This window comes from Petaurus breviceps, unplaced genomic scaffold, assembly GCF_028583685.1.
Source record: "Petaurus breviceps papuanus isolate PSGF00001 unplaced genomic scaffold, PetGlider_PUasm1.0 175, whole genome shotgun sequence".
NCBI classification, from domain to species: Eukaryota; Metazoa; Chordata; class Mammalia; order Diprotodontia; family Petauridae; genus Petaurus; species Petaurus breviceps.
Genome location: NW_027185764.1, coordinates 62,118,299 through 62,132,613, shown reverse-complemented (window position 1 = coordinate 62,132,613; position 14,315 = coordinate 62,118,299). Strand labels below are relative to the sequence as shown.

General features: G+C 37.8%; 1 protein-coding gene across 1 annotated transcript in view; it reads left to right on the top strand.

Annotated features, from left to right (window-relative positions):
• The window catches only part of PAX5 (paired box 5), a 341,577-nt gene that overhangs the window by 158,960 nt on the left and 168,302 nt on the right, over positions 1-14,315 (top strand). Inside the window, exon 7 of the mRNA XM_069085433.1 lies at positions 517-646. Within this exon, the coding sequence (XP_068941534.1) occupies positions 517-646 (130 nt within the window). The remainder of the gene's footprint in view (positions 1-516; positions 647-14,315) is intronic.

Below are 14,315 nucleotides of genomic sequence, written 5' to 3'. Positions count from 1 at the left end.
CTCTCATTCATTCACCAGTTCAGGGAGACATTGGTTGCTGCTGTCTGATTTGTGACTAACACGACTCTTCCCTTGGTGGGAGACATGGATCTCTTCCAAACAACCAGCTCCCGTTTCTCTTCCATGCTGCGTTTGCATACAGTAGTGAAAAGGAATTTAGTTTCATGAACCATTAATATACCAGAAGCAAAATTTGAACCGAATCATGATCAACTCATTTGGACCCAGTTATTTTCTGCTAAGTTCTGCATTCAACACTGACTGAGACAAATTTGCTGTCTATTTCCATGAAGTTCGACAGAGAAACCCATTTGTTTGTTGTATTCCATACCCAGTGATCTAGGACTGAAACTGAATGGAAGTGTGTTACTAAATGTATTCTGGTTTTCTTATTTAGTGGGATTTGGCATTGTGGAGGAATTCTACTGGTTTGGTTAATGGCAGAGAGTCCAGCAGCACATAACTATAGCTCTTCAGCTATTGTATTGCTGAGGTGTTTTTTGCTTAATTTTTCAGACCACAGAATACTCAGCCATGGCATCGCTAGCTGGTGGATTAGATGACATGAAGGCCAATTTAACAAGCCCTACGTCTGCGGATATAGGGGCCAATGTCCCAGGGCCACAGTCATACCCCATTGTGACAGGTAAGAAATGCTAAAGACTGATGTATGTTGCAACCAAATGGATTTGTTGATTGAGTGGGGGAAAAACACAGAAGCATTTTGGTGCTTATAGCTGTTGGTAGCTATTTATATTATAATAAGGTCATAAAACATTGGAATGTGCATGTGGATGGGAGGCTATTCTCTCTAAGGAAGTCTTGGTCTTGATGTGAGTTCATTACTTATTGTTCAAACAAGGCCAGAGAAGATACAAATCTAAAACTTAGATTAAAAAACTTGCACAAAACAGTAACTGAGCCTTACTATGTGGTTGTATTGCTGTTTATCAGAAGGTTGTTTAAATGGTGTTACATCTGGAATACATGAGGTTGGGATTTGTGATGGGTTTGAATCTACAGATCCTGCTGTTTTATATCAATAAAAATCAATTTAAGTCCTGGTTCCTTAGCCATATCATGGTTGAAAGTGGCCCATTAATAAGTACTCTTTTATATAAGGTGACTCTTAAACCCATCATCATTTGTTTAACTGCTTACTAAGGAGTTATTAAGAATTGTATTGTGCATCAATGAACTGACCAGAATGCCTGAGCCCAGGTGTTGAACACTAATTTTTCTCTGTCTTTATGCATTTAAGCTTTTTAGCTAATCTTTTGCCCAGGGATCCTTTTATTGCAACATTTCTTAACTTGGGCTTTTTAAATGAAATATTTTGATACTTTGAAATTTGGCTTTTTTTTAAAGAATTTTTAAAAACTCTATGTCAATATAATTGGTTTCATTTGTAATCCTCTATATTTTATGCATCTAAAACCTTATTCCAAAAAGAGGAATCCATAGGCTTTATAGACTTAAAAAGAGATCAATGACATAAAAAGTTTAAAAACCTCCATTTTATTGGGGCTACATCTTAAGCATAAGATTGATGGGAGGTGTGTGTTTGTGAGAGATCTATTTGTGCTAAAAAAATTTAGCAGCATTATTTGTAACATTAAAAAAATGGGGGAATGATAGAGAAGATCAACAATCGAGGGATGGTTGGACAAATTGTATTATGTGAATGCAATGAAATATTATCGTGCAAAAAATAACAAATTCCTGGAATATAAATGTCTGTTGAAAGGCATAAGAAACAATGCAGAGAAGAAAGAAAAAGAATCCATAAGCAGCAAATTTTGGAGGGAATCCTTGAAGGCTTATATAAAATAGGTTGAACTTTGTGGGCTATGTGTTTGAGTCTTCTGAGTGAATGATGAGCAGAATTGGAAATAGCACTTTGACAATTTAATTCCACCAATATTTATTGAGCACCTACTATCTTCTAGTACAGCAATAGTAGTGATACAGAAACAAGGTCAGTGGAGTCCATGACAGAAGGGATACCCCAAAAGGAGAACTATCGATAATTATCAGTGACCACCTTGTATTGTGCTGAAAATTCTTTTCCTCCCTGATGTTGATTTGTTTTTATAATTTTACTTTGTCCCACTTAGTCCCTTAGACTTCTTCATTCCAGGTCACTCATGCTGTGCCCTATGATTCACCTCCCTCTGCTTTGACTGTCCTCTCCACCTTAAGAGATGAAGCCTGATGTAGTAGAAAGAATATTTGACTTGGAGTCAGAAAGATCTGGGGTTAAATCTGACTTCAGGTACTTATTAGTTGTGTTATCCTGGGCAAATAATTTCTCTGTGCCTCAGTCTATTCATCTGTAAAATGGAGATGATAATCCAGTCATTTAGTCCAATCCCCATTTGAAGCATGAATCCCCTCCATGACAGCTGCAATGTATTCACTCAAATGGTGAAGTAACTTGCCTGAGGTCACATAAGTACTAAGTGGCAGAAATTGGATTTAAACTCAGGTCCTATAACTCCAAATCCAGTGGTGTAAGCTTTTGTGAAGTAGTTATTATTACTGTACCTCATAATCCTATGGGGATCACATGAGATAAGAAATACAAAATGCTTTGCAAATCTTAAAAGTGCTATACTAATATGAGTTACTTATTATTATCTGGAAAATGAAGGGCATTAGACTAGAAATTGGACTGATTAGCTGGGCGAGCCTGGGGGAAGTAAAAGACCTTTTTGAACATCATTTTTCTTTTCTTTAATATGCTACTAATATTGTGGATAACTGGATTGTATAATGCTTATATCTATTGAACAAGATTATTGTGAGAAAATTGCTTTGTACGACTTAAAGGGCTGTGTAAATGTAGTTGTTATTGATATAATGATCATTGTTCTTCATCTAGTTCTTATCATTTTTTATCAAGTTTAGGTGAAAAGAGTCCTGGTATAAGTTGCTATCTTGCTATTATTCTTTTATTTTTAGTGTTTTATGGACTATTGCCCAGGTGGATAAAATAATTGCCTTTTTGTCACTAAATAAGTTACAAAACTTATAATTATCATTTGTTTCTTTATCAATTTTCTTTTTTATGTAGTCCAGACAGAAATGTCCCCTCTTTGGCTTGAAAGCCACACTTAGTTCTATTCAGTAGTGACACAAAGGAATTAACATTATACAGTGCCATAGTAACATAAGTTGTCTCCCTTGGAGATGCCACTTTTTTGATCAATTTTTCTTGACTTTACTATGCTGGTGGCATGTTTTAAATAGAGAACATTTCTCCATGTGGACATGACACACTCTAGTATTTTTGCTCTGCTTGAGTCTATTGACATATTTGCAGACCATTACTGAACCATGAGTATGAAACTGAGTCAAAAGCTTTGTGATAAGAAAGGAAATGTAAATAACACTTTGGGGGGGGATTGTTCAGTGACAACCAGGTAAATAATGAGGTGCTTTTTATAAGCCTTGGGACTTGGAATTATAAGCTCAAAGCTTGTTAGTCAAGAGGTCAACAACTATTTATTAAGTGCCTACTATGTGCTAGTTTCCATGCTAAGCCCTGGGAATATAAATTAAAACCAGTCCCTACCTTCAAGGAGCTCACAATTTATTATTATTAATTATTATCAGTGTGTCATTCTCATCTTTTATCATGAAGTTCAGATAGAAAGCATACTGGAATTAATCACTGATCTACTATAATTTTTTAACATTCAATGTTCTATAGACTACTGCATAGGTGAATAAATAACTGCTATTTGTAAGTTTGAGTGCATGAAAAAAAATCCTTTATGGATTTAATTAAATCATCTCTAGTGCAACTTCAGTGGTAGACAGGACAATAGGAATGATGTGTACCTCCTCCCGATCCCACATGAATTTGACTTCTAGGAGGTGTCTGTGTTTTGAAAACTTTTCATTCCATGTAATTTGGATATTATGATTATCTGGTCTGTTGACATCTATTAAAAAAGTTATTTTTAGTTTTTATGAATCTATGTCATGTTTGGGTAGTTGTGGACAACAATTTGATTGGTGATAATGTTATGGGAATTTGTCTTCTGACAGTCTGTGATAGACAGCAAGTTTCTTTTGTTTTTGTTTTTTGAGGGAGGAAGGCAAGGCATTTGGGTTAAGTGACTTGCCCAAGGTCACACAGCTAGTTAAGTGTCAAGTATCTGAGATCACATTTGAACTCAGGTCCTCCTGACTCCAAGCTAGTGCTCTGTTCACTGCACCACCTAGCTGCCCCAACAGCTAGCTTCTTATGTATAATGCTATCCCATAGTTAATGTCTTGTTGGATATTTGGTAGACATTAATATTTTAAAGCCTGAAGCAGTGTTGCATAGTTTCTGCCATTTTCCTTAAGCAAGTGACACTGACCAAAACATCATTTCTGGTGGCAATGACCTGGACCTGAATTGTCATCTTAAACCATTCCATTACCACCTGACTCCACCATTCATTTGATGCTTCTTTATTGACATATTGTTGGCTGAGTTTGTGCAGATGTTGCAGATAAAAGGCTTGTGAATTACATTCTTGGATCACAGTAATTTCATAGGTTCCATCTTGGCTTGTTATATTGGTTAGTCAAGTTAGTCAAGTTTGTCAGCTATATTTGGCTTATCCAATAGCATGTACTGGTTATCTTTCTTGACTATTGTCCCATGACGTGATGTCTGCTTGTCTCAGAACTATTTAAATAGGTTTTTGACCTGTTTATTAGGTGCTCTGAGAATGTCTATCAATCCTCCTCTTTATTTTTTGGTGAGAAAATGTTAATTTTTCAGTAGCTGCCTAAAAGAGATAGGCCCTATGTTTTATTAACATCACATGGGTTTTTGTTAGGATACTTTCCAAAGGCATTATGGTCCATTTTTGCAGTTACAAAATTACACATTAAGACTGGTATTGTGTAGGGTGTTAATCAATTTAAATGTTTTTCTTCTTCCCATTCAACTTTTAATTCAGGAAGCCAGTAAGTCTCTTAATGCATTTGGTTATAAGCTTCTACTTTATATCTTTATGCTGGATGTGTTTTGTCTGGAGAAGACTAAGATATTTGTAAAAATTGGCTTCATTCATTGGTTCAGCATGATCTCTGCATTCAAGCTTGAGGCCTTCAGACTCTGTCTTTCTTTGGCACACGTTAAGAATTTCATGAGATAAACGAGATGAACTGTTTAATATGTTTTCCAATGGAGCCATATAGCTTGATGTCAACTATGTACCCAAAATGATTTATAAGATGTTTTGGTTTGACCCTTTCTTTCACTTGAAAGCTATACTCAGATCTATAGGAGAGATGATAATGAAATCAAGACTAGGGAGAACCACACTGGCCTTAAACTAACTCCCTGAAAAAAGAAATGCCACATTTTCTATGAATTTTCCTTGACATTATTATGTTGGCAGAATGTTTTAAACAGAGAACAGTTTTCCATGTAGACATCAAGTATGCTAACATTTTCGCTATACTTTGGTCTGTTTTACATGAACAAGCATGAGTGTGAGATTGAGGCAAAGGCTTTGTGATAATCAATATAGACAATGTAGGTGCTACAATGCTTTTGGGCACTTGTTCAATAATTACTGAATCAATAATAAATTGATCTTTTTACTTGTGATACTTCTTGGCCCATTCTTTTTATCCTTCCTCCAATATGTAGTTTTATATATATATATATACATACATATATATATATATGTATATAGTATACCAAAAAATAATTGGCCTAAATTAACTTTCCCAAAGGTGCCATAATCTCTTAGTTGCCCAATATAATGGTCTTTTCTCGGTCTTCATTATTCTTGACCTTTCTATAGACTTTAGCCTTTTGTAATATTTTTTTCTCTTCCTACCTGTGCGATCTTTTCTCAGTCTCCACTTTCCATGAATTCAGCTAATACCTCTATGTTGATGATTCTCAGATTTATTTGTTCAGTCCTAATTGGTCTCCTGACCTCCAGTCTTGTATTTCCAATTGCTCATTGAACATTTTGAACTGGCTGACTCACTGACATCTTGAACTTGACATGTTAAAAACTGAACTTGTTATCTTACTCCCCAAAACTTCCCTTCTTCCTAACTTCCCTATTACTGTTGAAGAAGGTACGTCCTTCTTCTCAGTCACTTAAGCTTGAAACTTAGGAGTCCTTCTTGACTCAACACTGTCTTTCCCCTTCCATAGCCAATCTGTTACCAAATACTGTTGCCTCTGCTCTCATAACATCCCCTTCTCTCCTCTGACCCTGTTAGTACCTTTGTATAAACCCTCAGCCTCAGACCCGAACTTTGCAATAGAGGGCTTCTTGGTACCCCTGCCTCAAATTCTCCCCACTCCAGTTTATCCTTCACTTGTTTGTCCAACTGATCTTCTTAAAGTGAAGGTTTGATCATGTCACCCTCCTATTAGATAAAACCTAATAGCTCTCTTTTGTCTCCAGGACAACTTTTCAACCTGGCCCTTTCCTACCTTTCCAGGCTTCTTATACCGGACTCTTCTTCACTGGTTTCAGTGACACTGGATCACATAGTACATTGCTGTTCCCCTCATATATGCTCTCCTCCATGCCTGGGATTCTTTCTTTCCTCGACTCTGCCTTCTGGTTTCCCTGGCTTCCTTCAAATTTCAGATAAAATTCACTTTCTGTGAGAAACCTTTTTCCTTCCTACTTAATCTTAATGCCTTCCTTCTGATATTATCTCCAATTTATCTTGTATAAATCTCATTTGTACATGGTTATTTGTGTGCTATCTTCTCTATCAAACTGTGAACTCCTTGAGAGAAGGGACTGTATTTTGCCTTTCTTTGCTTAGCACAATGCCTCACACATAGTAGGTGCTTAAAAAATGCTTGTTGACTGACTAGTAATTATGTGATGCCTTCTGTAAGGCATAAGAGGAAGCTGGTAAAAGGCTGTGCCGGTAACGTATGTGCCACTGTAAAGTGTTTGAGCCAGTAATTACAGATCTTATCTGTCTCCACTGCTTGCTAGTTTTACAGAGATTAGAGTTTCAGTCACCATCCTTTGATGTAATTGTTCTATTGTTCATTATATTAATGGTGTGTAAGCTTTGTTTCCTGTTTGATCCAGCTTGTATTTTTGTTGATTTAAACTTTATAGGGGGACCATATAGATGGCCAGAAATTTTCCTCATCCTTTTTGCTGAAAGATTCACAACCTCCTTTAATTTCTTTGCTTCTTAATCCTCTGTAGTAGTTTTTGATTGATGCCGAATTGTTTGTTTTGTTCCTTATGCTGCTTTGAATCCGTGTATCGAATTAAGATTTTGACTTTTGATTTCTGTTGCTGATTAAAGGAATGGAGAATTTCTGACATATTTTGGTTTTCTAGGTTCCCTTCTGTGTGTTTCTTTTCTGTTCTTTTTAATTGGCCAATTTCACATTCTGCTTTGTTTGTTTATTTAACTACATGTACCATCTAGACATTGATTTAATCTTTCAGGGTTTTCCCCAGATCTCCAATTACTTTTTAAAGTAATTTCTGCCAGTGTAGTTTTTGACACCTGTTTTCAAGAGCTCTACCTTTCTTCCTGGTGTTTTAAATCATGGTAACTCCTGTTGGGTATACTGTTCTGTTCAGTCCTTGAATTTTTACCCTTTCTTTCAAATACTGTTGGAAAAGCACTTATTAAGGATCTTCTGTGTGCTAAGTATTTTACAAATATGTCATTTGATTGAGAAACATGGGACAGAATATTCATTCATGATATTTATAGCAAAATTCCAATTGTTTCTTTAAAATTACTCTGTTTTGGAAGAGTTGGTCTGTTATTTAGATTCATGCCATCAAACTCAAAAGGGGCTTTTTGAAATTCCAGTCCATGTATGCTCATCTCCTTTTCAAAATCATTGGAGACATTGATATTGTTTTGTCATCCATTTTGTTTTTAGGTAATGTTTTCTTTAGATTTTGCTTTTTTATTTTTATTTTTTTTGCTTTTTAGAGAGGGAAAGGTAGGGCAATTGGGGTTAAGTGACTTACCCAAGGTCACTTGGTTAGTTTTGTGTTAAGTGTCTGAGGCCCAATTTGAATGCAGGTCCTCCTGACTCCAGGGCTGGTGCTCTATTCCCTGTGCCACCTAGCCACCCATCTAATGCTTCTTTAAGTAAAAATTTTCAAGGGTCTCAGTTTCTTACCATTTCCAACTTGGATTTTAGCAACTCTATAACTTCATCTCTTATTTTATCTAATCTAGGCTGAGTGATTAAGTTCTTTCTTATGAGTGCCTTCTGCTCAGCAATACATTGTTTTGTAACTTGGAGCTGATGTTACTGAGGATATAAAACAGAATCAAACAGTCACTTAAAACTTGTAAGATGGTTCTAGGTTTTTTGTGCCAGAACACTTGTCCATAATGAAATTACTTATCTCTTCAGTTTATTTTATTCACAATTATGGCATGTCACTCTAGTGGTCAATGCTATTTGCCCTGACACAATTCCAGCAGAGAGGGCACTGGGAATTCTAATTTATTCATTTTTTTCTTCAAATAATATAACATGTGAAACACATGGCAAGCCTTAAAATGCTAAATAAATATTTGTTAATACTTGTTCCATTCTACCTTACCTTCTTGTTCTTTTCTTGCATGCTATTTCCCACCAAAGATGAGAAAACCAATGATCCCTTCAAATATAGACCAATTCTGTGTTTAAAAGAATTCACAGAAAATAATGGATTTGCTGAGGGGAAAAACGGGTCTGCCAAAAACTCAGTGGTATAAATAAGGTGCCCCACTCACTTGCCAGTATTTCAGTGGTTTCCCCCCCCCCTCAAGCTTTCACTACTACCATTATGGTGTCAACACAGTAAGTCCCTACACTTCCCCATCCTATCCTGCATTTATCTACTTTGCCTTTCTCCCCACTTCTCCCACCCGCTCAATGGACAAGGGGTTAACTTTGGAGAGAATTATTGTTCGTTGCCATAATAGCAGCAGCAGCAGTAGTAGAAGTAGTATTTTAAATTATTTATATGTTCCCAATCTAGTCTGAGTGGAAACAAAGTGATAATGTTTCCTGTCTACTGCTGATTGACTCTCTGTGGTCTGGTGTTTTCTTAATTTTTCAAGGTAGTCATTGTAGTTTGATTTTTAACTTCAGCCACGGCCTTGAACCTAACCCACTCAAGGTTGGTTTAGAACTCAACTAGAAACATGATTTAGTGACAGTAATGGTACCATGCACACTGGTCACTGGGGAAAGAAGCTGGATGTTTTTAGCTGAAGCTAATGCTGAACAACTGGCTTCATCACTAACCAAACCTCCCTAGATCTCATTGGGTAAATGGCTGTGTACCCATTTGTTGGCTTCGAGGGAAGCCCTGAATGATACTGATGGTAGTGCCAACATTGTTTTCAGAGCCCTAACTATCTATATAGCATAGCTGAGACTGAAGGCAGGGAATTGAAAGACTCATCTCAAAAGGCAGTCTCTCCAGGGGGGGTAGCCATGTGGGGTGCTGCAAAGACCACTGGACCAGGAGATCTAATTGCAAAGAAGTACCTACAGGATATAGACAAACATGAGGGAGGGTGTGAGCTTGACAACTGTGGGAACCTGGAAAGATTTCCTTAAGGATGTTGAACTTGAGCTGAACCTTGAAGGAAGAAAGGACTCCGAAGAGATAGTGATGAGGAGGGAGAACATTCCAGTCATGGGGAACAGCTTGTGTTGGAGATGGGAGATGGAATGTGTTACATGGGGAGAAGCCAGTAGGATGGTCTGGCTGGAGTGGAGTGTGTGAGAATATGGAATCTCCCTGAAAACAAGATCTTCAAGGAATGTTAACTGTCAAGCACAGGAGGTTGTATTTTATCCTAGAAGATTCTTGAGCAGGAAATTTGCTCTCATCAGACTTAAGGACAGAAGTGTCAAAAGGCCACAGGACCATATTCTCCCCCCACACACACACACCCAACACTCCTAAATATGGCCAGAACCAGATTAAAATGTAACTGAGAAATATTTAATAAAATAAATTTAAACAAAACATAGATAATGTTAATATGTGCTTTTCTAAGTTAATACACAGCCTGCAAGGATCCTTATATATGGTTTAGTGGCCCTCACTTCTGCTTGAGTTTGACAGCACTGCTTTAGTAATATTGTATTGACAGCTACGTGGAGGATAGATTGAAGAGAGGAGAGATTGGGGGTGCAGAGACCAATAAGAGGCACCTTCATGGCCCAGTGAAGAGCTTGCTGAACCTGGAGTCAAGAAGACATGAATTCACATCAGACCTTAGACACTTACTGGCTGTGTGACCCTGGGCAAGTCACTTAACCTCTATCTGCCTCAGCTTCCTCAACTGTAAAATGGGTATAATAACAACACCTATCTCCCAGAGTTGTTGAGAGGATCAACTGAAATAATATCGTAAAACACTTAGCACAATGCTTGGCACATAGAAAGTATCAATATTAGCTATCATTAATATTGATTGAAATAATATTTGTAAAGCAAATTTGTCTGGCACAAAGTAAGTGCTTAATAAATACTTGTTTACTTCCTTCCTATTGAAATAACCTTTCCCCATAAATCCTCCTCCCAATCTCCCCATTTCTGTTCAAGGCATGACCATCATCTCTATGCAGATGGCTCCAAGATCACCATGTCCAGCCCCAGTCTGCATACCCAACTCCCCACTGGACATTTCAAGCTGGATGTCTCATAGACAACCCAAATTGAACATGTCCAGAACAGAACTCATTCTCTTTCTCCCAAAACTCTGTCTGCTTCCAAGCTTCCCTGTTTCTATAGAAGGCAACACCATCCTTCTAGTCTCCCAGAATCACAACCTCAGCATTATCTTTGATTTCTCATTCTCTCTCACCCTACATATCTTGCCACATTTTGCCATTTCTACCTCTACAACATTTTTCAAATGCATTCCCCTCTTACTTTTCATAGGATCACTACTAATTCAGGCCTATATTACCTTTTACTTGAACTACTGCAAAATGGATGTCCCTCTGTTACAGGTGATTCCTATTCCTGTCCATCTTCCATAGTTGTTTCATGTGACAGCTATATCATGTTCCCCTTACATTTTCCTGGGGCTAAATATCTCTAGTTTGTCAATGAACTTCCTAAAATATAGGACCAAGAACTAGACACAATCATAGTGATGTGGTCTGGCCAAACCATAAGGATTCCAGATCTAGACTTGAAAAACATGTCAGAAACAGTTTAGTCTGATCATAGAAAGATAGATAGGTAGACAGACAGATAGAGAAGAGATATAGATATATAGATGAGGAAACTGAGACTCAAAAAAAAGGTGACGTGCTCAAAGCAGCATCTGAACTCACTCCACAGGCAGTGGTTTTTTTTTTCCATGTTACACCACCACCTTCTTCCTTAGTCCTAGACATTATCTTTCTGTTGATGCAGTTTTAAGATCACATGAAATTTCTGATTGACTTAGATTGATCTTATAAAACACTAATTCCTTCCAACTTGTTTTTCTATAGATAAACCCCTCCTTATATTGTACTTGTGAAATTGACTTTTTGATCCCAGCTGTAAGACTTCACATTTACTCTTATAAAATTTCACCAAAAGTTCACTGTAGGGCAACCTTTCCCTCCAAATTAGAGAGGTATAGGGTATCCCCTGGAATCTTCCTGGAGTACAGCCTTTGGAAACTCATTCTAACCTGAGGCCATGTGAGGATGTGGTTCCTAGTTTACTGGGCTTAGCTCAGTCCTGGAAATATGCTTCTTTCACTCATTTGTTTTTTTTTTTTTATTTAAATCACTCAATTAATTAACAAGAATCTATTAGGCACTTACTAAGAGTACTTTGTAAACTATAACAAAAGCTGTCCAAATGAGAGCTACATTTTCCATCTCACCTGGGTGGTTTTGTTGGAACATGCCATTTGGCACAGTAATTCCCCCAAAAGGCATGTACAGTAATTGGTAAAATTGTTTCCTAAACAGATGCTTTTCTTCATAGGATACAAGTACTTATAACACATAGTCCTCTGAAAGATTAGATATTTCGAGATGATCAAGCTAAGGCCTTGAGAGTTTAAGTGACATGTTCAAGATCATAGAGGGGAATGTCAAAGCTGGGATGTAAACTCAGGTCCTCTGACTCCAAATCTAGCCCTCTTTCTATTATACTATCGTGCTCACTGAAAAAAAAATGCTCATAAGAAAAGCTTCTTTATTAGAAGACTAAAGTTCAGTTAAATCACAAAAAAAGGAAGGTTCTTCATTGAATTTTACCCATTGGACCCCAATCCTCCTTTAGGTAAAATAAATCCATGCATTTTCTAAGCTCATTACTCTAAGTTTCATTGAGGGGCTGAAAGGCACCATATCCCTGGTGAAGATCTGGAAATACTGTCCTAAGACTTTGAAAAATGCATTTTATTGTGACCAAGAAAACTAATCTAGCTCTTTAGATAGACTGGATTCAGCAGTTCAAGGTTCAGCAGGTTTTATGAGAAAGTCTTGGACCATGTTGGGCTTTCATCCACAAATTGACCTAAGTCGAGTTCATATTGTGATTCTTCAGTCTTTAAGTCATGTCATAAAACAGTTTAATGCAAAGCAGTCTGGTAGTAAAGGGGCTGGCTGAATTACAGTCCCCATTTTTCATTTCCCCCAATTGTGGTCTGGGGTTCATCACAACTTGCAGGAATATAATGTAAAAGATTCACATTGTAATTGATGATACACGGGGACAGCCCTGCAAAGCTCCCCGCTCCCCGATAGCCTGAGGGGTTAGGTCTATAATGATATAGTTTGTGGGAATTGGAGCACCGCCGTCTCAACCCTGGGTTCTTTCCCACTCTTTTCTCTTTAAAAAGAGAAAGGAAATCGGGCTAAATGATGCTGAAAGAGAATGTCGATGACAGTGCTCAGTACCGCTTCATTCACGGACTCCCTTGTGTTATGGACTGGCGACTAAACATCTGATTAGAGAACAACTCGATTTCTCTCCATCGTTTTTATGCCACATTAAATATTAAGTTAAAAAAATCCCCGCTCTTACTGCTTGCTGCCACGGTTCATAAGCGAGCTCTCCATTTGCAAGCCAATGACATGTGCCCGGCTCATTACTGCTGTAGTCAGCAGTTTCAGGGCAGCCCTGATTGTTACTAATTACCTGCAGATGCATTTTCTCTGCTTCGGCTTGCTGACTTCAGCTTGGTCGCTATCACTTTGAGAGGACAAAGTGGCGCAGGAATTGACACCTTCACTTGGCTCTCCAATGTGGGAAAGGCAGATTGACAAATCTGTAGGCAGTCCTGACTGCAGCTGGTGGGAGAGTCAGTTTGCATTAGTAGGGGCCATGAATGACTGGAAGAGATTGTCGGCTGGTCTGGCTAAAGAGCCAAATGAGAACATTTTGTTTTAGGGAGTTCTGACACGAACTTCACATGTCTTCTTTTCAACCCCAACAAGGCAGCCATGACAACAGCTTTGGCGTTAGTGGCTATGGTTTTTGCAGTAGTTGCCTGAGAATTGAGGGGAAGTCATAACATCTGAATGACGGAAAGAATTTTGAAGTTTGGAAAGCAATTGTTTGTCTCCCCTAGCTTCCTCCTTTGCACATGGGGACCTTAGAAAATCTACTCCAGGTTCAGTGTACTTGCATATGCTCAAAATCATAGTTTATAAGCCCCCACTGATGTGTTTACTTTTACCAGTCAGCCAGAGGACACAAGAAGTTCAAAATAAAGATACTTCATGAAATACCATGGTGAAAATTAGCACCAGAACATTCCCTATTTAAACCTGGTGTCTATTTTCCAATAAATATAACCCCATCAGTGGGAAGAGTGGGCATACTTAAGGAATACAGGATGTGGAGGGATGAATATGTAGGGGACACATGTGGAGGGGACTCTTGGGCTGTTAGACCACCAATGCCTTCTGTTGATGTTATCATGATGCTCTTATGGGGCCTGCTCCCCAAAAGCCTGATGTGGTGTTTTATTGGTCATGATCACATGGTTCTGTTACTAGGCTCTCACTGCACATATGATTGTGAAGTTTCCTGCTTCAGTAAGAATGCCATTCTATATGAGAGGAAAAGTGTGCTTTGCTACCACTTTTTAATTTGGGACCCAAAGATTGAAGCACTTCAAAAGTACATTAAATGTCCTAAGGCTTTTAGTATCTTTAGTTCTAGTCTTTTAGTTTTAGACTTTTAGTTCTTTCAGTAATGAAGGTGAGATGTCATCCCAACTAGGCAAAAAACTTAGCTGCTGTCCCCTCATAAAATAATGAATCTGATAATTCTCAAAATTATAGCTGAATGCAGATTTTTGTC